Source organism: Anas platyrhynchos, chromosome 4 (genome assembly GCF_047663525.1).
Source record: "Anas platyrhynchos isolate ZD024472 breed Pekin duck chromosome 4, IASCAAS_PekinDuck_T2T, whole genome shotgun sequence".
Taxonomy (NCBI): Eukaryota; Metazoa; Chordata; class Aves; order Anseriformes; family Anatidae; genus Anas; species Anas platyrhynchos.
The window spans coordinates 71,456,328-71,481,442 of NC_092590.1; the positions used below are offsets into that span (position 1 = coordinate 71,456,328).

The following is a 25,115-nucleotide window of genomic DNA, read 5'->3' on the forward strand; positions in this document are numbered from 1 at the left end:
CTCAGTATTGCAGACATTGGTTCCAACAGAAATCCCTGACTCTCTGGATTAGTAACCTAATGAAAGACTTGCTCTGAACGACAGCTAGACAGAACCTAAGTTTATGTTGTCTGGGGGGACTGTGGGGTGTGGAATGGAGAGATTTAATTACCATAACTGAGTTTTTCTGCAAGAAATTATGCCTTGAATAGTACCAGCATCCTTAAAAATTCATCTGGGACAGCAACGCAATAGGCTGAGAGAGACCAAAAAGGAAAGGAATATTTAACATGCTTTGCCTCTTCCCTTAACATTTCCAAGATTTGTTTGTCATTTCTCTCAGCACTTTCTCAAGCGATGAGTGACAGGCAGATTGACAGGACTTTCTGACGATGCTGTCAGCATTCAACCAGCCCAAAGAAGTGTAAAGTGATGGTTTGGTCACAGAAAACATTTGTATTTAATTAACTTTGCCTACAGCTCATCAAAAGAATTCATCCAGTTTTCACTTAATTCTGGTCTGACTAATATGAGGAGACGAACATACTGTGTGTGATGGGTAATTTCAAAGCTTAAAATCATTTTTCACAGAATCACAGAATCACAGAATTTCTAGGTTGGAAGAGACCTCAAGATCATTGAGTCCAACCTCTGACCTAACACTAACAGTCCCCACTAAACCATATCCCTAAGCTCTACTTTTGAACAACTCCAGAGAGTAATGCATTTAAGAAGAGCACTTACTGCATACATAGCTTTACAGTTGCTTGTAGACTGTGTTACAAAAACACTGTGATCAGTTTTAAGTTGGCAAAGGACAAATGTACTCCTTTCTTGAAACCACTTTGAAGGCATACTCGGTGATGCCAGACTGAGATAAATTATCTGCTTTAAAATGATCAGTGGTAAAGAGTAAAGGTACTAACATAATAATTATCTATTTTGTGTACTCGTGCATGCACGTGCAAAGAATTATAACCCCTCAAACATACTGCAAATTACATGAAGCATCAAAAAAATAGTATTTCACTACACAAACTTAGAAAGCTACAGAAATCATGAAAAACTTCATCTAATTGTAAATTGTCAAAAGGGGATTAGACAAAGAACACTGCTGAAAACTGGTGGAGAATTTAATATTGGATAAGAAAAAAAAAAAGAAAACAATTCAGACAGATGAAGACAAAAAACGTTCTCTTCTATATCATAACGGGAAAGCACAAACTGAACAACTTGCAGATATCTTCCCTTCTGTCTTCATTTTCAATTCAGTTTGTATCAAAGTAATATCAGTTTGTAATTCTGTATCAAAGAATTTCTCCTAGCCTGCACTACAATCGGCTATGCTACAAATATGCAGACTGCTGAAGGTCAGCCTGTGCTCCAGATTAAAAATTGACTAGCATTACAAAGAAACTAGAACAAAACAATCAAGGTTCTGAAATGGAACATATGCAGTTAAAATGTACTTTGAATCAAAATAAAAACATACAAACATAGACAGTCAATCCTGTCTCTTCAATATGACAAAGACAACATTGCTTGCTGACCAAGACCACGTGTTTCTCTGGGGCTGCTATCTACTTGTGCTATGTTTCATCCACTAATACGCCCATTTCTATCATGGACTCGTGTAATAAAAATAGAAGTAAAAATGTTTTGTCTTCTCTTGCCTCTCTATCAGGAAAGATGGTGAACTACGGAAGTGGCTGTAGGACGAACTCCATTCCTTTGAGACGTTCAGGAGAGCTGGGAGCTTGTCTGGAGAGCAGGAACAGAGCAGAAGAGACTCTTTCTGTAAGGTTACTCTGTCACTTAACTTCACCAATGACTAAGTGCATTATAAGCAAACAAAAGACAAAGAATTTATATTAAAGGATAAAGATTCCAAACTTCTTTTCCTTGGAAAACAACCATCACAATTACACCTTTAGTAAAAGTGCTATTGCTTTCTGAAAAAATCAAGAATGTAATTTGACAAAAGACAAACTACTGATCAGTCTTCAGGCAAAAGAACAGAAGGATGCTCCTCTCCTTATGTGTTGTGTTTCCTCTCATTCGGGTCAGAGGAATGGCTTCTTCTCATACTGTGACTGAGGGCAAAAATCTTATAGAATCAAATCACCTCAAAACCCAAACTTATACTTGACTAAAATCAGTGCAAATCCCTCAATTGACACCTCTCCAAACGGTCTCTTGCTCTGAACACCTGCAACACCCTTGCAAAATATAAATTGTGTTGTGTAGTAAGGTAAAGACTGAGGGGGAAGAGGACAACAAAAGGATCAGAACAAGAAGATGGACAAGTTATACTGAGGGTTGTTTTGTTAGCTTTTCAAATGACTAATTGTTTTATAGTAACCCAGAGATTTAACTAAACTCTGCCATGTTCAGTTTCTAGAACAATTATCTTCAAATTATCCTTTCTTCTATTACTAAGCACCTGAAAAAGGGGGATCAAAATCATGACACTGTGAAGGATTACGTCTGAAGAAGACACTATATTTGATTCTTTCTGGCACAACCAGGACTTATTTATCTTTATTCCATGTGCTCAGTTGGTGAAGCTATCAAGTAAGAAGACAAAAAAGGATGAAAGAAATCACTGCTCAACCTGCAGATCCCCTAAAAACTTCTCTGTGATGGTTGAGGCTCTTTAAAATCAAACACCAGTTTAGTGATGGTAGGTTTGTTTCCTCCATTTCTTTCCACAAACTCATCTAAAGCAGCTGATGGACAGCACGTTGCCTTTCACCACACAGGACACACCCTCCAGGATGGTAAGAAAGTGGAAGACAATAAAAAATCCACTTCAGTTTAGTCATGAATTTGTAATGTAGATCATAGATTTTAAAATACGATAAAAACTCAAATTTGTATTTCAAATCCATCACTAAACTTCTGGTTACATTTCAATTTTTTTTTTCTGGCTTCGGTTCCCTCATTATCAAGTCGCAAGCAGATGAGATGTTTTTTAGATGCTTTTACATTTAAAAACCAATCTGTCTATCCAAATCAGCAATCTCCCTTTACACAAACACAACATGAGCAAGTATTTTAGAAATACTCTTAACACAGTATCTTACTAACTAGGATACAACCTTTTTTTTTTGGAGTGAAGAGTTGAAGAGAAACAGATCCAATCATTCACAGATAGATGCAGTGAGACGCAAGTTCTGGAACATTTCCCAATCCTCAATCGTTCTGCAAACGTGGAGAGCAGTTTCGTGCAGCAGCTCTGCTGAATTTCTGCATTTACATTTAGATGACCTCTTAAATCATAAGTTACTGGCTTCCCATTGCAAGGTTCCATGTTTCAGAAATCAGTATTTAAATTAGATGACAGATTAAATTCACAGAGAGTATTACAAAAAGACTTCTGCCTACATCCAACTTCTCTGGCCTTTGCCCATGCTCAGAAGTTGAAATGTTGTATCTCAGAATATGACATAGCGTGGATAGAAGATGCTATACAAGTCTGGAAAAGCAGGACTGCAGAGCTGGGAGGAAGTTTAGCACAGGAACCAGTTATTTCTGCACAATTTCCGTAAAGATGTCACATAGGACAGCAGAAGGAAAGCTGAATCATCTCAGCATACCTAGAGGTTTTCAGAAAGCCACATCCATATGTGTTGTGTTATCTGCATGTACAACGGTTTCACACATGGTTCCGATTAGAATCTGAACCAGGGCTTTATCCTTAGCACCCTCCTACACCCTTGTAGGGTTCAGTAGGTAAGAGTTCTCCTACAGCACTTGCTGACTAGATATCATCCTCTTGGTAGCTCACAAACATCCAAGGGTGCACAGGTAGATGTCCTGAATCCTCCTAATCTTGGTAAAAAAAGCAAGACCAGGTAATCCTGCCAATTGCTAACTACCTTTCCAGAACGTTGTTTTCTGGTGTTTCTTAATCTCTATATTTTTTTTTGCAACACGAGCATGTCTGAAGTCTAGGCTTAAATAAAATAAATGCTGATTTGGCATAAAGGGCCTCTGTTAGTTAACTTATAATTTGATATAGTCTAAATACCACTTTGCTTTTCGAGCAGATCTTTGAATTGAATCTCCATACATAAAAGCAGGCACAAGAGGTTTCCAGTCAAGCAATTTCCTTTGTGCTGTTACATGTAACAAGTAGGTCCTCCTCTTCTAGAGATGAAGTGCAAAAAAGAGTACCAATTACCTTGATTTGGCAATGCTGAAGCATATTTCTGAAACATGCCTTATTTTCAGCGTAAAAGATGTGCAGAACACCTGGGAAACCCCAGCGAGGAATACCCCAATCCCACACAAATAAGGTTAGTCATCCCAGCAAAACATCATCGAGCACATGCCCAAAGTGCTGCAAGATTTAAGATTGAAAATTATTTTAGTTCTTTGCAAGCATCCTCAACATACATTTGAGTTTACATTTATGTACAAATATAAATGCATATCTCAAGTTTTTCTATCACTGGGTACTTTGAGGCCACAGATTCACTTCCCTTCTTCACCCCAGCACAGCAGGGCTTGCTGAACAACCGTCTGGGCAAAATCCAGTTTTCCCTCTCATACCGGGCTTCTAAGCTGAAGCATTTTACAAACTCCCTCTTTGTGAGAGAAGAATTCATTCCTTACTATTGACAAGTTACATTTTTAGCTGCTGTCCATTTTATGATGCCCGAGGAAACAATTCCGTTAAGTTTTCCCTAAAAGCAGTTACATAAACGTTAGCCTGGCTGGGCCTATTTATTTACAATAGGATAACTGAACAATGGCAATGGGCAAACCGACAATTAGCGTCTGTGAACAAAAGACTTTGGAGGTACTGAGGTTCACGTGCCCTACATGAAATCTACTCCAGAACAAGGAAACTCGTAAAGGAGGCTGACACCAGTGTTACACGACAGATAAAAATATTTTGCTTTGGTTACTTTGTGTAAAAGTTACTACAAAGCATCTTTCTTTCTTGACAAAAGGGGACTGTGAGGGCCAGAAATGACATCTGGTACGGATCACTGAAGTTTCCCAAAAATCTCTCTGTAAATCTGTCCAAGTAGCACAGCCCTGAAGTGAAGATCTGACTCTCAGCTCCATGTGGAACTTAGACATGCATTATTCTGCTTAAGCAGAAAACTGAGCAGAAAGTTTTCTTTCAACAGAAAGGCTTCACTGTAGCCTGGACCAAAGCAACGAGATAACCAAACTCCTCGCTGCTCCAGCCAGTAACAGACAACACACGTGTGGAGATGAGATGACAGTGTTCATTTCAATCATGACACCACCAGAGCAATGACTGGAAACAAGGAAATTATCAGGAAAAAGAAAAAAGAAACAAGCAAGAAATGTCATTAACTTCCCAACTACATGTATGTTATGGCACACCATCAGTCCCTGAGGTGAAACAAGAAGAACTTATTGACCACTTTGCCTGCTCTACCCTTTCCACACCAGTGTCCAAAGACCTAAATAAAACAAAAACAAGTCCTGGAACGCACAAATCAATGATGAGTACAAAATAACATGACAACTGGCAAATCTTCTCTGAATCAGATTCCTTTACATCTGCCAGCTCTTGAGGAAAAGGGACGGATAGGCCATGCATGTGATGGAACGCCCAGCAATAAAAGCTGGGGAAGGGGAAAGAGAACTGGGGCTCGTTATGAAAACCTCCGTCCTCCTGACCAGCTGCATTGCGTGTCAAGGTGTGCTTCCAAAGATGTGGCTGAACATCACTCGCTGATGGGAAGCAGGGAGGAACTGCTTTCTTCTGAGTAAGGGGGCGAGGAAGGGTTGTGGTGGGGTTCAGCTGCCCAGCTGGGTGAAACCACCACAGTCCCTTTGGGTGCTCGACGTGGAGATTGAAGGGTTGAGATAACAACAGATTCGACCAGAGCATTTTAGAGGGACCTCACAATTCTCATATTTGTTTAACAGTTGCTGGTTGCCGTGTTGGCTGCTTTGCTCTTAATATTGTTCTGTGTGATCCTGTTTTATGTGATCTGTGCCATGTTCTCTCTCAGATCTGAGAGCTCGTTAAAGGCTGTGCTTGTTGTTTGTTGGTTGTTTTTTTTTTTTCAGCTTGCTGTGCTGTAAAGCACTGGCCTTGAGCCTAATCTGGGATTTGGGCCCTGCATTGCTCTCATCTCTGTACTTCGGGAACCGTCTCTTGGAGAACATTAACAACTACGCTCTCGTTTTTTCTTGCCTGGAAATCAGCTGCTGGAGGTTGGAGGAGGTACCTCCTCCTCCTTTCCCCCTGGGCTACTTGCAGTAGCTTTTGGGTATCTTGAACGTCCTCGGTAGGTGAACTGCAAGGAAATTCAGAGCCAAAAGGGGGTCTCCTAGAAAAGTTACTGCTCTAGTCAATGCTGGGCAGTCCTCCAGAGGGAACAGAAGGGCTGATACTCCTGACCCTAATGAAGGGCTTTCTGCTTCATATTTTCAAGACTGGGACCCTGCCTCCAGCCAGCTAGAGGAAAGGGACAACTGGGCTTACTGGACTGTGTGGATCTGATGGCCTAGCACATCAAACCCGTAGGAGCACAAGGCTCTGGTGGACACCGGTGCACAGTGTACCTTAATGCCATCAGGCCACTAAGGGGTAGAACCTGTCCAAAAGGGTACCGGTGGGCTTTTGGCACAGCTGCCTTCAGGACAGAGAAGATTACACAGCGGTCTACCCTGCCTGGCCTCTCAGAAAACCCTTCTGTTGTGGGGCTGCTGAGGGTCGAAGACCAGCAGGTGCCAATCGCTGCCACAACAATGCACTGGTAATGCAAATTCTTCTGAAAACTGGTTTTGTTATAAAGTAAAGGCAATAAAATGGCAGGATGGACATCGCCATACCCCTAAGGATGTGATCATTAAGGTAACAGCTACGTCCCCACTAACTACCAAGAAAGAAACGCAAGGTTTCCTAGGATGTTCAAAGTGAGAATCCCCTCTACCCACCATGGAACCTACGCTGCATGGAGTAAGTGGGTAATGTTAATTACAAAACAGGCTCAAATGGGGAAGCCAACCACCCAGGAATCCTAGAAGAGATCATGGACTGGCTGGAAGGCAGAGATTTTGGAGTATCATCTGAGGAGGTAACCCGTGCTCATGAGGCACCACCATATAATGAATTATCAGAAGAAAAAAAGCATTATGATTTGTTCATAATTGGGCTGCTGCACTGAGGCGAGACATCGCTACCTGAGTGGAAAACATGGATGTGAAAGTACTGCATGTAGGCACTCATGCCCAAGAAACACACTGCTGAAGAACATCAGAATCAAGAGCAGGTACACTGGGCTACAAAAACTGAAGTGGCTCAGGTAGATGTGGTCTGGGAACATAAGGGTGAGGTCTTTGTAGCTCGATGGGCCATGAAATATCGGGACATCCGGGGAGAGATGCCACATACAGGTGGACTCATGATCGAGGGATGGACCTGACCACTGAGGGACAACCTAGAGGTCTCCCATGAGTGTGAAACCTGTGCTGTGATCAAGTGAGCCATGAGGGCAAAGCCTGGAATAGGCGGCCAGGATTTTGATACGGTGAGCTCTGGCAAATCAACTCCATTGGACTGTTACCACGAACCACCAGGGCGAGCACCACGTACTCACTGTGGTGAAAGCAACTACCGGGTGGCTGGAAACATACCTGATAAACCACACCATTGCCTGAATCACCAGCTTGGGCCCAGAAGGGCAATTTCTGGCATCATGGTACCCCAGAGAGAGCAGAATCAGACAATGGGAGTCACTTCCCAAGTAACCTCATAACCTGGGTCAAGAAGGCCAGCATGGACTGGGTGCATCACGTCCCCTGTCACCTGCAAGCCTCTGGAAAGGTTGAGAGATCAATGGACTGAAAGACTACACTAGGGGCATTGGGTGCTGGGGCACGAAAACACAGGGATGCAAATTAAGCAGAAGCCACATGGCTAGTTAACACCAGAGGACCTGATAACCATCCTGGTCCTGCGGAAACAACCCCCTGCACACCGCAGGAGGAGCTAAAGTCCCCGTAGTGCACACAGGGAAGGGGCTGGGGAAGGCAGCGTGGGTTGTTCCTGCCTTGGGAAACAGCAAACCCACTCATGCCCAAGGGACCTGGGTGCTCTTGGTGGGTGATGCAAAAGGATGGGGATATCACACGTGTGCCTCAAGGAGATTCAATCCTGGGAGAAACTAATCTTGGTCTGGGTTACTTGCTGTAGGAAGACACTGCAGAACCAACAACAGGTCAGCTTCACAAGCAGCTGGGTGAGTGCAGCAATGACTCGAGCTAAGCTGGTGCTGGCAGCCAGCAAGCTGCTTCTCCTGTCCTGAGGCCTAAATCACTGTTGGCTCTTATGGACAAATTGGGAGATGCCCACAGGACAAGAATACAATCTCTGTGTGTGTGCTAAAGGACAGGGAACAGTCCTGAAGAGTATATATACAGCTGTATGCTGGATGTAACAACAATCAGATGATGTAAGTGTAACAAACTACGTAGAACCTGAACGTGACATCAGTGACAGGGAATAAGGGGCAGAGGTTGCAGCTGGAAAAGTTCCACGTTTCAGAAATCAGCCTTTAAATTAGATGATGCTTGCTCCTGAACAGCTGATACGCATATTGGGGCCCTGCTTCCCACGATGTGGCGAAACATTGCTCACTGATGGGAAGAAGGGAGTAACTGTTTTCTCTCTCTCTTTGCTTCCCCCTGGCCTTTGCTTGTTTTTTTTTTTCCTCTCTTCATTTTCCCCTTAACAAAATTATCCTTATCTCAAGCCAGGAACCTTATTCTTTTCATCATACCCATCCCCCTGCTGGTTGTGTTGGAGTTCAGCTGTCCAGCAGGATGAAACCAGCACAAGAAGTAGCCATGTATTTTACTGAAAAAAAATCACCTGAGGGCCCTGCTTCACAGCTAACCCCTACACGAGCAGCCCAGGCTCAGAAGCAGCGTATTCCCATTGCTCAGGGTCACCGTCACTGGATGCTGAATGGAAAGCTCTAAGAATCAGACCCATCTTGATCAAGCTGGCTCTGTAAAAACTTTAGAAAACTCACACCTGTGTTTTACTACCCTCTGTAAGAGATGGGTGGGAGAGGAATGTATAGATCTGATCTGGGGTCCAGGAATCACAAATTTATTAGAGTATTTCTGGATACATGAAGACCCAAGACAAGGATTTTCAGGTACTTCTGTGACAAATCCTCTTTCTGCCACCATGTTTTCAAGACATTGTAGAGAAAAAAGGCATAGAAACAGTTAAGAATCAACCAAATGCTTTTTTTTTTTTTTTTTTTACAATTAAATATAACATTATAGATAATGTAACAGAAAATACATAGAGGCATTGTCATGCCACTGTATACATCCACAAGATATCTTATCTTGAATGCCTTATACTGTTCTGGCCCTTCATTCTCAAAAAAGCAGACAGTGGAACCCAAAGGGCATCAAAGTTCTGAAGAAGGATGATAAGGAGTAACATTCTGGATTAGCTTCTCTATGTAGAAAAATGGACTGGGGCTCTCCAAGCTGAAGGAAAAAAATGACCACGTTTGTGAGAAATCTATAAAGCTGTTAGTAAGAGAGATGTTTGTTCACAATCCCTTCTTCTAGTATTATGAGAAATATCATCAAGAGAAATAGGTGGCAAGCCAAAAAGGAAAAAGAACAGGCCCTTAACATCATATGTATCTTGCTCCATTACAGGATGTCACGCATGCAAAAAGTTCATACTGGCTTAAAAAGCAGCTGAGCTTTTCTTCCACGAATTCAGCCATCCACAGCTATTAACTTCAAAGTCATCGCCACAAGCTCTAGAAACCTCTGAGTCACAAGCTGCTGGAGGCTGTGTGTCCTAAGAAAGCACCGCTCCGTGCTTTGCCATCCCTATGCCTTTCCCTTGTGCAGCTTCTGCTGACCCTCACCTGCCTGAGCAGAGGTGCAGAATTAGATGGGCCTTGGATCTGACTTGTTACGGCTATTTGCATGCATCATTTCTGTCATCACGCCAAAACACTTTGTATTTGACTTGGATTCGTTCACCAATGTGTTTGTGAATACAGGGGGGAAAAAACATTCACATTTTCCCACTCAAATATACAAAATATTTATTGAGACAACAGCTTTAAGCAAAAAGCATACTTCTTTTGGGCACTTACATACAAAAACAAGAAGCCTGGTAAAGAGAGCCTTGAAAAAAAGACTTCAGCTTTCTGCAATTAATTTTGTATCTACTCCGAGACTCTCCGTAGCTTTTAATCTCTCCCAAAACAAGTATACTCTTGATGCTGTACGCTTTTGGTGCTGCTTAGCTTTCAAGTAGTTCTTTAAAATACTTTTCCTGTGAGACATTAAGAATGAATGATTTGAAATTCCAGAGCAACAATTACTGCTGCATGTTGCGAACTGCTTAGAACAAACAAATTTTCAAGGCATAGCTAAACATAATCCTTTACTAAGGGCTAAAGCATAACTGTAGCTCAGGAATCCTTCAAAAGAGGAGATAAGCAGTCATTTCTCTTGCTCCTGAAGGGATCACCACAAGAGATCTTAAGGTGACTCCCACTCCACTGGGTTTCTAGTGACAGCAGCCAGGAAGCCAGTCTTATCACTTGCCTGAAGACAGGCTCTGATACCTCAACAACAGCCTATTAAGAAAAGTTATCAAGTCCAAGATATCACTTTACCCCGCAACTGCAGATCCTGGCTCCTGGGGCAGTTTAGCTGCATGTATCACAGCAAGTTATTTAGTCCTATGCAACCAGGAATTCCTACTAACTGATGCTGAAAAACAATAAATTAAGTCTTCCTCCTGGAAAAGATCTACTTGACTTTTTTTTTTTTTTGGGGGGGGGGAGGGGTAGGGGGGTAATTAAAACAGAACAGGTCACTTCTGATATGTCTGTTTCCTCCACTCCTCGCAGCTATAAACAGGCTAATCAGTGTTTGATGAGCACAGCTCTCCCGTCTAACGGAGAACTTGTGGGTTTCTGCCTGGCTCTACTGAGTAGCTGCAAGTAGTGGGCAGAACATCAGCACCTTCAGTGGGCCATACCTCTCAGTATCTAGCACAGAAACGTGAAAAACAGCAGATAATCAATCTTCAGACTGCTTCTGTTCTACCTTTACTCAGCTTCTAAATCTTTGCCCTTCACTAGGAAAGGTCCCGTAAGGTTATGTAGCCATCAGATATATTGGAGTTGGCCAGAACAGTTTTTCTCTGTGAAGATGAAATGGCAACAAACACGACGTAGCCTACTGAAATTTCTCCAGTAACTTACTACTGTCCCTAGGCAGCTGCTGCAAAGTCATTACAGACTGTCGAGTAAGAAGCGCAACACGCTGCCAAGTTTCTGGTACAATACTACAAGACAGAAAGCTAAGTGGAAGGTACAGCTTTTGGATCACGTACATCTTGCACAGCTGGAATCCCTAAGCTAGCAAGTACAGCAGCTCGTGGACTGTCCAGGTTTGTTACGGACACAGCATTGCTGCTTTTTGGAGCTACTGCACCCATGCTAGGAAGCCATGCCAGGAGGCTATGCCAAAAGGGCAAACTGCTACTTCTAAGCCCAGACTGTCTTCTGCAGAACAAGCTCAAATGTGTCTGCATCACACACTGAGCCCTTCTTAGGGCTAAAGAGCGCAGCCCTGCTTTGGGACCACCAGCACGAGAGCTGCAGATTTATGTACTCGCTCTATTTCCTTTAAAACAAACTCCTCTGATGGAGAGGTACCGGAGGCGGAGGGAAGTGGGTGAAATGCATTGCAGGGAGGGATTTGCCATGATTTGTACAACTTCCTCTCCTTCAAACTGGGAAAGTGAAAGCAGCACAGCTGTTCCTCGGAGGCCTGGAAAAAGCTGTGGTGTCAACAGAAACCTAAATCACATCAGAGGTGGGGAGATCACATTTATTCCCAACTGCAGACCAGCTCGCAGATAAAGTTTTGGACAACCTTCCTTTATGTTAATGAAAAATGTCCAAACAAGAAAACCCAACAACAGAGCAGTGGAACATTTGTTAAACGATATGCTTCTCACCTCAGCAAGATAGCAATCTGGTACGTCCATCAAACAGAGATATAATTACCTTACACAAAAGGCAGTATTTGAACCGTGGCAATTTTTGCTGAATAGAAGAGCGAGAGCTCGGACAACAAGAAACAGAGAGAGAAAAGCAGCCCAGAACCCAAACCAGACAATCAGGTTCTACATTAACTTGTAACCTACAGTAAACAGCTATCTAAGAACAAAATTAATCAGCTTTTATTCCAAGGACATTTTTCTAACTTCCGCTTTGCGGCCACAATCAACTACACAAAACCACGGTACAACGCACTAACACGCAGCCTTGGGATGCCGGCACTGAAATAACACAGAGCAGGGGCTTGAAACTAAAGAACGCTGATAACTGAGATATTACAGCTGTGATCACAGAGAACACCTGCATTTTACTAGCCTACGTGTGAACAAATCAGAAAAATCTCCTCCCGCACGTTCCTTAGCATGGATTTCCTTCCTTTATTTTAAACCTGCACAGTTGCAAACCCTCCCTGTAAGAGAAAGAAAAGCCCTGGACATTTTACAATTCAGGAGTTTTATCACAAAACAACGTCATGTGATCTTCAAATGTTTTTCCATTTGCCCTTTCTGTTTTAAAGTGCAGCATGCAAGGAAAGAAAAAACAAACAAACAAACAAACAAAAAAACCACCAAAAACAGAGGCTTGACCCTTCTGCTCCAAGTGCTCCGAAAAGAGCAGGGTTATAATATTGCAAAGCCTGAGATCAAGCAGGTGGTTGGGCTGTTTTGGCAGGCTGGTGGCCCACTGGTTTGGCACCACTCTCCAGCCATCAAGTCCTAAGTGCTGTGGGAAACAGCATTCACACTTTTTTTCCTGACAATTTCTGGCCACAGAAGTACTGAGAGAACCCACACCAATCTTAAATGAGGCACTCATCACAAAAAATTAAAGGCCAGCCTCAACTGGCAACCGATGTGAAAGGCATTAGAATAAACTACAGAGATGGGCATACTAAATATTGCCTTCTCTTTAATAAATAAAGCCAAACATATATGCTAGAATTGTTAATGCTAATAAATACACCACCTTTTCTTTCAATTTGCCCTTGCTCATTAACAATGAGCAAGAATTATTCCAACCACTGACCATACCCATACTTTTTACCTCCGAGAAATGATTTGGAAAAATCTGAACCAATTAGTGTTAACACATTCTCTTTAATAAAATTAAAGGAAACAAACTCTTTCAAAAAATCCTGAAAATACTAATATTGATCACTCAAGGAATAATGTATTGAAATCATAAATAATGTTTTCAATACTTAGAGTGTTCACACATATTTATAAACTCATTTATTAAGTGGTTTTAATGAAAACAAGGGCAAGCAAAATCATTAATACAGCAGCAATGTGTGTGGTTTTTCTCTGCATGTGTAACCTTTAGAGAGAGTAAGAATCACCATTTATCAGTAAACCTGAAGATAATGGAAATAAAACTAACATTCATTTTGCATTTGAAGTGTGTAAAAACTGGACCTTTTCACCAGCCGAAGCCTTCATCAACATTTACCACCATTGTTATACAACACTACTGAGTATATTATGTTTATCAGCGAGAAATCCACAAAAATATCCCTGCTACGTAGGTTTCTTTCCCTGAGACAAAATGAGTTTAAGCTACCTTCCTTTAAATGGAGTCTAGCAAGAAGAACTAAACGAGGGAAAAGCTCTAGCAGCACTCTTATATTCAATGTGGTAATGTGGATTTTTTCTTTTTAAAGTGAAATTTCCACTTCTGCTTTTGTACAAAAAAGCAAACAAACAAACAAAAAGAACAGATTGCCTTGATCACAGAGGTTAATGACATGCAATAGAAGTATCTAGTCATTTCCACGCAGTACCCTTCACTAGGTTATAGCAAGCAAAGTCAGCTCTTTTCAGATCACAAGTAAGGGTAAGGACTACATCTGAACTGCCAAAACTACGTACAGGCTATGCCTAAATATAGAAGTCTCCAAAAATCCCTTGCTCAGGTGCACATCCTGGCTAGGTCTTGGCTGCATGGCTGGATGAAGCTTCTCTTTCACTCAATCCCATGTGACTACATGCCCTGACCTGCAATGGAGACTCACTTAACTTGTGTGGAAACAGAATTAGGAGGGCCTCCTAACCTAGACAAAAAGCACGGACCAGAACTACGATGCATTTATCTTTAGTTGGGACAGAGTGAGAACATCATAAAAAGTGACCTGCTCAGGTGAAGCACCTATTGAAATACTTGAAATAGCAACTGACATATGAACAAACAAAGTATCAGTATGATTAACAAACAAACCTAACAAAATAAATAAAAATGTTTTAAAATGTACCTTCTTTTCAGGGGAGCTTGAAGTCTTTGACACTAACGCTGCTTCAACAAGACCCTGCTCAAGTAAGGAGTCATATTTTATGCTTCTTTTTCTGTTTCTCCTCTCCTTGTTTGCTGGCTTTTGTTCATTTTCCTCTGACTGCGACACATCTGCACCATTGTCTCCACAAATGGAAGATTCGAAAAGAGGCTTCCCGTTCATGTAGGTTTTAGTGATTTTCAGCTTGATTTCTGGAGAGCCATTCTTGATAGGAGTAGTGTTTGGTGGTGTTCCAACTCCTTTTATTTCTTGGGGTTCAAAACGCAGTTTGGCATCCTGGGCCCCAGACTCGCCGTTAAACACACGAGAAGTTAGATCTTTCAACTTGTCGGCTGGGATGAATGGAAGAGCATCGTGGCCGTTATATTTTTGCATGACACCTTCCTGTATAGTGGCAGAAAGTTGTGCTTTGCCCAAGTAGACCGAACACTCCCGATTAACTTCACAATTCTGAGTTTTCCCATTGGTATTTCCAAGGATCTCTGGTACCTGTTTCATCTTTATGTAGTTAATTTTTCGAGTTAACAGTTGAGAGCTTCTTTTGATGCTAAAGTCCATTCAGCCAGATGTTTCCAGTCTTACACTGCTGTAAGAATACAAAAAGACAAAATATCTGTAGTAATACAGAAATGAGAAAAGCTACCAAGTATTTAGATAGAGATATCCCCAATGGCATAACATTCAGAATGAACTTTATTCAAAACTTTACTAAAAAAAGTGTTGCTTACAAACTTCATAACCAAAATACTTTAGTATCTGTTAACGTGTTACGAAAGATTCCAAGAAAAATAGATCGATAAATTGTCATTTTATTAAAATAAAACCATAGAGAAAAATTAAGGCTTTTGTTTTAATAACCTATTAACATTCTATAGCACGGGTCCTACCCACACGAATTACTCAGAGGTATTGCACTGTTCAAAACAAGAGTTAGACACAAGTTAATATCCTTAATAACAATGTAAAACATCTGAGTTTCATTCTAAGAGGTTGTGCCAGAGTCAAACCCCACAGGCTGCTTTACTGTACAACTACACCATGGACAGCAGCATCACAAGCTTCTCCACCATGTCCTATGAACAGACCCCCCAGTTTTCCACCTAAGCACACCTCCCAAGGAATCCATACAGCTCAGTTTTCTACATAACTCCAAAGCAATGAAAATGAATAAAAGGTGAATATTTTGTATCTTGAACACCAGTCCACTGGGAACCAGACCATCCTATAAGCCAGTGGACACACTGTGCCAAATATAAATTGTCAAAGCAACTGCTGGAGTTTCAGGTTTCTAATAAGTAACACCATCTAACAGCCATTTTTCATACAGATTTTAAAAAAATCCAACAAGCCAAATAAGCCCTACACGTGTTTTCTGAGGGTTCTAAAATCTAGCCCTGCCCATTTCAGCTTTATAACATATCAGCAAACAAATATATCTGGCAGAAAGACTCCTTTGTGCTGGCTTTATCTCCTCAATCTGGCAACACGATCATTTTCTTTTTTAAAAGTCATAAACATAGACTCTTCATATTAGCAGGTTCACTATACACAACAGAGAAATACATTGCCATAAATGTTACAAAATCCCAGCATAATCATCATCACACCCAGGCTTCAGGTAACCCATTTCACATGTGATTAAGTCCATGAACTCCCATGACAAGCCAAAGATTCCTCAAGCCCAGTCTCATTTGCTTCCAAAAAGCAGTTAAAAACATAGTGAATAACTGCTGAATTGCCAGTTACTATGGAAGAAATCTCTTCCAAACCTAATCAACTTGTTCATTACCACACACAGTTACAATTCTTATGACTTATTCCTCAGAACTCACGTATTTGATGCCTCTGTGTCTGGAGTAGCAGCGTACAAATACTTAAGAGGGAGTGTTGCGCTAGCCTGGTAAAGCTTTTGTGAGAGTGTTAAGCCTTAACTTAAAAATGAAAATGAAACCTTTTCATGCAAAAAAGGCACAACAACAAACTAAAAATCAAACTCCAGGACTCCTTAGCAAATGCTCCCATCCTCCCTAACATACTGCCTTAAGGTATGTACAAGATAAAAGGGTGCATCTCCATGCAAGCTCTACTGACTCACTTGAGAGACGAAAACATGGGGACAAAGGAAGTTGCATTCTCCAGGGACAAAAGCAGCCTGAAAAGCTGGCATTAACAAAGTAGGAAGAGCCTACCAAGGGAGTCTGTGACAGAAAAGGTTCCAGTCTCTTTTTAGTCAGATGAAGTCCAAATTATCAATGAAATCTCTGATAATACAAGTGGAATTTGTCAACAGCATTAACCCTTTCAAAGAAGAATCAGAGGTAAATGGAAATTCAAAGCCCCACCAGAGCAGAACAAAGAACTCAGTAAACCAAAAGAGAACGCACATAATTCCACAAGATCTTCTCATAAAACATGGGCAATTTTTAAAGACTTCAATTCACTTAGTAATACAACGTTTTAAACCGTGATTCAGCAGATTTAACTGAAATCACATTTATTTTAAGTAACCACTGATGGCAAATTCTATAAATCTCAACAGAAAGACAAACCCATTAAAGAACATGCGAGGCTTATGGTTACTGAGACAACATTAAAATATTTTACAATTAAAATAAAATAAAAACAAAACTAAAACACCAAATTGTTGCAAAATCACGGATCCTTAATAGAGTAAACCAGAAAGCAAGGCAGAGATTCAATCTACGCATCCAAATTCCCCCTATCTAAAAAGAAAAAAAAAAAAAGCCTACAAATGAGCAGCTGCAAACTCAGTGCTCGCTTTTCTGTGGCTGCGTACGCCCTCCAGTGGCTACCTGAACTGGCCAGAGCACTAAACACTGCAGCTCCCCACTTCCACAGCTTCTCACACCAGGACCAGCACCAAAAATGTCTTGTGCAACTACCTCCAATTGATGAACTACGAGGTTAAAGTAAAATAAATAAATAAAAATAATAAAAATAACCTGGCTCCATTAGCTGCTTACGAGGGTCTGGATTTCTGGATCAGGACATCTGCATTTTGTAACTGTTCTGTTTGTTTTCCACCTGTAATTCTACTACTATTTTTTTTCCACATGATTAATAACAACTCTTATTCTCACTGCTTATTTCTTTAAGCTAGAAAGACATCAAGGTTGAGGCAGACCAGGACAACTCAAAAAGCAATAGCTAATCAAATTAGACTGTGTTAGTAGCATACTCAACATCAAAACACTGGATGTACTGCACAAGTGACAGTCACAGAATAGCTCAGGTTGGATCATCTTCCTCCGATCGTCTGTTGAACCCCCTGCTTAAATCAGGGATGACTCAGACCAAGCTTCTCAAGGCCTTGTCTGGACAATGACCAGTAAATAATCAAGTGAAAAGATGTGACTTAACGTAATCAAGTTCCTCTCTCTATAGCTAATAAACCTAAGGATGGTAAATTCATATTAATAAAAATAGGAAGACCAACAAGACCATGGGCAAAAGACCCTGCATTTTTAGGGGTTGCCTTGATTTGGATAATATGCCTGTGCGTGAAGTATGGTTTATGTATTAATACGCACTACTAGAAAAAACTGAGACTGAAAAAGGCTCTTCTAATTGCTGGAGCCTACAGAGAGAACAATTCCAGATGCACGATTTGTAAAAGGAAGGCAATGCAGCCAGGTCAATAGTAAATGGGGAGATGAAGACAAAGATGGTAATTTGAATCAGAAAGAACATCGGAACTGGTAGCATACAGGTTTTAGAATATGGAAAATAGACCATGTTTATGCAAAGAATTAATCAAGACAAATGAAAAGAGACATAGTGTAAGAGGTAGAGTAGTGGAAAAAGAGGAAGCAAATACAGTCAAGTAGCTCCATCAGGGAGCTGATACACAGAGAGCAACTTGCATGTCAGTCACCATTTCTAGGTCAACCCAATGGAAGAGATGGAAGTCGTCAATTCCCTTTGTCACATCTCTGTCCTTCTCTTAAAAAATAAGCTGTAGTGGGATTCTGTTAAAATGAAGATGTTAGAAAATCTACATTCACAGGAATAACAAAAGGCTTCAGGAAAGAAGGGCAAATTTGAAGCTAGTTAAATTTTGCACAGTTTTTGCTGTCCTAAATTGACGGTAGTAAAATATCATAAGCAAGCAGAAGGACTGGACATTTTGTGAAAAAAGGACAATAGAGCAGAAAAGAAGAAAAGGGGTGATGAAAGAAAATGATCAGCAGCAGATACAGGGAGTACCATGAGCTCAGAATTAATGTAAGGAGAGCTAGAATACAGGACATTAAAGGATCAGGAGAGGCAGATCACAGAAAAGATCTGGTTGATCAGAATTCTAAGAGTAAGGTCCAAAAGCAGCTCAGCATACGATTAGATTTTATAGCTAAATTAACTTCACTCTTGCTGGACAGCCGTATCACATAGAAGCAAAAGCAATCCCTTATCTTTTTCTAGATGACACCGTATCTACAGAAAAGGAAGCATGGGGGAGGGGAGGGAAAGGCAGGGGACAAAAGCACCACACACTAATAGCAGCTAATGAGCTTAAGCTAGTATCGCCCCATATTGTCTGGCGACCCAACAAGTACAATTTTGACTAACAAAGAGGAAAAAACACGACAGACCAGAAGTCTGCTGAATAAACATGATATTTTGGCCTGCGAACAAATAGCTTTCAGTAAGCAAAAGGAGATTTGACTTATCAGAGAAAGGTCTCTAGATATTTTAATAGGACAAGGATACGTCCTGGCAGTGGCTTTGTATGTATTTTGATACTCAAAACCAGATTTTACACAAGGCAAATTATTTTGCAGACATTTAAAATGGTTTTATTAATTACTTGAAGGTCCGTCATATGACAGGAGTCATGTGCCAAATGCAGTCAGTCTGCATGTCACATTCCTCCTTCACTGTCCAGGCCACTATCATTTGTGTGATATTTATTATTCACTTCTTCCACATCTGCTTCAATTTCAGAGATGCTTTTCTTGTGTGTCAGAAATAATGGAGTAGTCCATTCCTTCCAATTCTGCCAAAGGGAGCGAACAGAGTAAACAATCAACAACAAGCGCCACTATGAAATACCACTTCTGTTTTGTCTCAGACTTTTCTTAAAGCCATTTCTCAGGTGAATTACTTAAGGGGGGGACAACATATCTAGAAACAAATTCACAGTAAAAGAACATCCACAAAAGCTATTTTTATTAGCTACAAATCAGGCTTTCAGCTGCTGCTGAAAAAGCTAATAGATGGCTACTGTGTTGTGTTTTTTTTTCTCTGTAAAGGTAACTTTGTAGTAAGCCCTCTCCATTCTCTCACCAATCTTAAGGCCAAAGGCTATTCCTATTTTCAGATCAGAAGTAGACAAAATACTTAGAGATTATCAAAGTTACAATACATTCCACTAATACATTTGAAAATCTGGCGTATGCTTATTCCTACTACCTTGTATTGAAAAAAACAGAATATCAAATAGGAGTAAAGACATACAAGATGTTCTCTGTCGTGCAGTGATTATTCTACACTATATTACAATAATGAAAAATTACTAGAGGATTACTGAACAGTAATTCTGATTTACGTTCAGAAAAAATGCCTAACCGAAAATCACATTGTGGGTCTGCCAACAGCTGTTGTAAACCAGCTCTATCCAGCAAATTCTGCTTTTCTCACAAAGTAAAACGTTACTGTAGCAGCTAATAGATAACCCAAAATCATTATACCAAATGTTCCTAACAATTTACCACTAGTATTTTCTGTTTAGAAGACCTAGAAAAGAAAAATCAAAATTAAAAAAAGGCTCTTCTGGACTATAGTTAAGTTTAAAAGTGCCTGAAGTAAAGACTTAACTAGTCTCACTGCAGATAGACAATGATTCCAGTTAACCTGTCAGTTGACAATGCTGACCTACAAAGTATTTTTGAATGAATACAACAAAATTTCTTTATCCTTACAGCACATGATGTTTACATAGACTCTTAGCGTGCCTTTGCAGAAGAAGATGAAGCATATTTTGAAGTTGTGTGAAAAAGTTACAATAACCAGCATGAGTACAGTTGCACTTGCACTTGTTTGCTACCAAATGTTTTTAAATTATCAATCTTCTCTAATTTTGCTTTTTTCTTAATGGATAACATGTCAGAACTTATTTGACATAATGTTTTCATCAACCGAAACAAGCATTTATTGCCTTCAGGAGAAGGCAATAGGCAATACGAGCTTGTACAGAAATGCAAGCTTGTACAGTTAAGAATTGTACAACGGCAAGTGAAGAATTTCTTCATTCTAAATGTTACTTGCTATTGCAAAAAGCAAGTTTACAAAACTGATGAACTTTTTGTTCCTCTCCAGAAAAACCTTGTAACCAACCTCTGCTGCTGAGGATAAGGCTAGAAGATTCTACTACAGGACCTCTCCCCATTAATTTGTTGTCTTCAAAAATCAAGATTTTTTTTGCCACTGCAGAAGAAATTGAATTTTGTCAGTTTCACTCCTGGTACTGAAGGTGGGTGGTTAAGTAAGGTAGACAGATTTGAGCAAATTCCTGTAGAATGATGTATTTTTGACTGAAGGGAGATTACAGATCTCTTCCTTATTTCTAGGGCCACAAATCAAATAGAAAAGAGTTCCTTCTTTTCTGCTGATAAGCAGAGAGGAACATCAGTGCCTAAAATGGCAGAAACTACTGGATTTACCACCAGAATTTAATAAAGTAGGTGGCCCTTATAGTTGCTTAGCAAATGGATCCAAAAAAGCCCTTTTTTCAAATGCATACTTGAGACTTTTCTGCCTCCTTGGGGGTTTCCAAATGGTTCAGCGTAAGGAAAGGCTGCTCTCCAGCAGAACAATTGACAATACAATACAGCCTAGGTGCTTACTCACCAATGAAATGATCTCTCTCTCTCTCTCTGAGGACGAACCAAATGCAATCTCAAATAACTCAGCACTTAGTTGCAGAGCTCCTTCCTCGTTCGTGCTGTTTTTGTGTGTTGTTTTTTTTTGTTGTTGTTTTTTTTTTTCACCTGCTCCAAGCCTACCTTCGTTTCCCATGCCTTCTTTAATCCTACAGCTTTTTCTTTTCAGCAGCCTGCCTCTGCTCCTTGCACCATATCTTCAGGACCTGGATCCTCTGGTTCTACATAATACTCACTGCTGCAGGTTAATGCACTATAATGTCTCCTCTTCACTGTGGCCAATGATCCTGCCCTTCCTCTCATTTGTAGTGATGACAGCGTAGGAACTGCCTGAAGCTTCGCTGTGTCATGAACATTTCTGATCATGCATATTCTGATGATCAAATCTGGGATGACATCACAAAATAAGTTATCAATGTAAGCAATGAATCAAACTGTAGGATTAAGAAAATGCTATCTGCTACACCTCTACAGAAACAAACAACATTGCCCAGATCAGATACAGCTAATTTTAATAAAGATACAACCATTTTGCCTAGACCTCTTAGAACACTTTGTATCTATCGCTGCATTACCCAGGTAGGTGGATTTAGATGCCAGAAGCATACTCTGTGCATTGCAATCGTAAAAAGCTGTATTGTGACGCTGGTGATATATGAAGCCTTGCCACCAGTATGAAGGCCCAGCTACATGAATATAGCATCAAAACCTTCAGCACAGCGCAGTATTTGCCCGTGTCTTCTGGTTGTACAAGCAGCAATACACCAAACTGATAGTGCATCTCTAATGTGGTCAGGTAACGCTTGTAAAAATATATATATTTATACATACCTGGGAGGTAATGTTCAAAGAGAGGTAATACTAACTCAAATGCGCTACAGCCTTTTACTGGTAGACTTGCACCTATCTCCAGAACCTGCTTATATTCATATCTGATCAACATAATTGTGTCCACAATGCAATCCTGGCCATACTGTACTAATTCTGGTGCATTTTACACATCAACTGTAACCATGTACGTCAAGTTATGTTCTTTATCCTATCAATGCATTATTTCAAAGCAAAGCTAGCACACACAAATTACAGACATATAGCAGGAGCACTCAAACAAGGACTAAGCTCACGAGAGTCTCTACCATTAGACACTTACCCAACAAATCCAAATACCTGCTAATAAGTGGCCTTTCTGGTTAGGACACTGTTTGAAGTACAAAGTATCTCCCTGTGCCAGGACTTTCACAGGCTTTTCCCAAAATGCATTACCACATTCTCTTGGCTCTTAGTTCCCTTTTTACATTTTTCACTCAGTCTACACGAAGAATGTCTCCAGAGCAGAGATTAGTATGACTGTTACAGGTAAAGAGACTACAAGGAAGTTTTATGTTTCTGCAGCTGTCTCGTGGCTTACCCATTTCACCTGGGGACGGAAAGATAAAACACTTTCCCGTCCAACAAGCCAATTCTTGACCTTCTTGCCCACTTTCCCAACCCTGCTTTGAGAGCCTTACAATGGGCATTTTTTTGCCACTTTTGCTGTCCTTTCACCTCGCACAGTATTAGCTCTGCGGATTAGTTCACTGCCTTATCAAACACAGCTCTTTAGAGAAATTCTGAGGTAACTGCTTCTTATCAGAAAATCTAGAGTTTTGACTGTCGAAACAAGCCTTGTTAAGCAATTGTAGTTGCTATGATTACTTGCAGAAGTTCTGAGGGCTCAACTATCACTACCACTTTGGAGCCAAGCATTCCACTGCTGAATAGATCCTGTACATGCCCTTTCTGCATTACATTTAAAGCCTATTACTTTTTATTTCATTAATTATATACCTTGTTTCTGTACTGCTGCTGAATTTCAGTCACGTTCCAGATTGGCTCACAACATTTGTTTCCAGTTTATTCAGGAGTGCTACTACACAGCAGCTTCTGATAGCCTGCAGTTTGCATCCATAGAAAAATCACAACTTTAATTTCATTCTGAAGTATCTGATTGAACGTTCCTGGCAACTGCTCCAGCTAGCAAAAGGATCCATATTCATCTCTTCCATCCTACACTGCTCTCCAAGGTTCATTCTTTGGCTTAAATCCCTCTGGCTTTATTACCAGACTAGAATCTGGGCATTCTTCACTACACAGATAACTCCCCAGTTTAGATGTTTGAGTGCCAGTGCAGCCAGGTTCTGTGCTCCGATGGCATCCCACCAAGGCTGGCAAGTTCCACAATTGATTTATCTGACACACGATCTCGTGAACCTCAGCTCCACAGGCTAACCCGTGCCACAGCGGGCACATTTACACTTCAGTATATTACAATGAATAAATAAATGAAATGGGTCCCGACCACTACGACAGGAGGCTGTTCTACTGCAGCTTCTTCCTAAGGCTGCTTTTATTCTTTTATCAGTCGTTTTTCAAAATGTTTCAAATGAAGTTCAGATCACATTTCTAATAAAATCTTACCTAACCTCAGCCTTCTTTCTCAAAAATATTTTTGTCACAAAATATTCACCTTCTGCTCCTCGGTGCATCTATTATTCAGCAGGGCACAACGCAGAGAACAGGACAACATTCACGCTCTGCTTTGCCTTTGATCGTGGCTAAGAAAACATGGAATTCTGAGGTTAGTCTTCAAGGCCAAATATGTTTAAAGATGATTATTAGTTTAAAACACAAGCTTCTAAATTGTTCTGTGTGTTTTAGCACAGATATGTCAGTACTTTAGTAGGAGGTACAGACCAGAAAAGGTTTCAGAAGGACAGTTAAATGCCCGTCTCCATCAGCCAACAGAACAAGACCACCCCGTGCTTCTCTAAAGAGTCACAGGGAAACCTGACAGTATCTTTCACAGACAGCACAAGAAAAACGTTAAAGCTTCTATGAAAGTCTATTCCAATTTAAGGACTCTTTATAAAGGACGTGAATAGGCTCTAAAAAATCCTGAAGTACCTTTCAGCTTGCAGAAGGGTTGGGTTTCCCCCCCCTTTGTTAATTTTATATTTAATTATGCGGCAGCAGGCTATGGCTAGGAGGAAAGTAGCACATCATGCTATAGTTTTTCAGTCCTTTGCCACATATGTATCCTTCCTCCAAATATGGATGAATATAAAATAGCTCCAATTTGTACTGGGGAGCTGAATACCAAAGTTCAAAACAAGATCAAATTGCTATCTTGCACTAAGTTAAAAATAGGACAAGTTAAAAGGATGGGGACAAAACTAGAAACTGAGCCATCACCTGTTGAGTAACCCTTTTTAATTTAACACATGCTTTAAGTCACTTAGATATTTCATTAGTTCCAAATTATGTCAAATGCCAGAACCTGCATCGACGGTGCCCCAGGACAAAGTAATTTTGTCTAAGATAAGAATACTCTGAAGTATACGGCGCTTCATTTTTCCATACCTAGTCAATTCAATTTCATTGCTATGAAACCCTCAAATTAAGGTTTTCAAACATCTCCTTTCCACACATGGCTGGCTCATCACTCTGCTCTGCTATCAGAACAATTTCCATGCAATGGCATTATTGGTGAACGGTAGCAAAAAGTATAGCACAAGCCTCACTTTTGGTCCAACCATGATTACCAGGTATTCTCTGCTGCACACAAAACGCATTTTAAGAGCACTAGTTTGCGCGATGGCCTATTTCATGCTCCAGACAGAAGCAGCCTTTCAAATGCACCAGAGACTCCATAGATTAGCTGGTGCTAAAGTTTAGAGTTGCTTGGGAGCGAAGTAATGCATGATGGACTGTGCATTAACCTATCATCACCAGACATGAGGTATTAGTATATATGATCTGTTCCCAGGAATCTTGGGTATTTTCATA

The 25,115-nt window shown here is 40.6% G+C and overlaps 1 protein-coding gene across 10 annotated transcripts in view; it reads right to left on the reverse strand.

The window, feature by feature from the left end:
- Positions 1-25,115, reverse strand: part of NSD2 (nuclear receptor binding SET domain protein 2) — a 106,494-nt gene that overhangs the window by 51,637 nt on the left and 29,742 nt on the right. For 4 of the 10 annotated variants that reach the window (XM_027455680.3, XM_027455677.3, XM_027455672.3 and 1 more), the window contains one exon: positions 14,353-14,977. In XM_027455680.3, the coding sequence (XP_027311481.3) occupies positions 14,353-14,949 (597 nt within the window). In that variant the 5' untranslated portion in view covers positions 14,950-14,977. The other 6 variants (XM_072037838.1, XM_027455673.3, XM_072037837.1 and 3 more) reach the window with 6 other exon arrangements.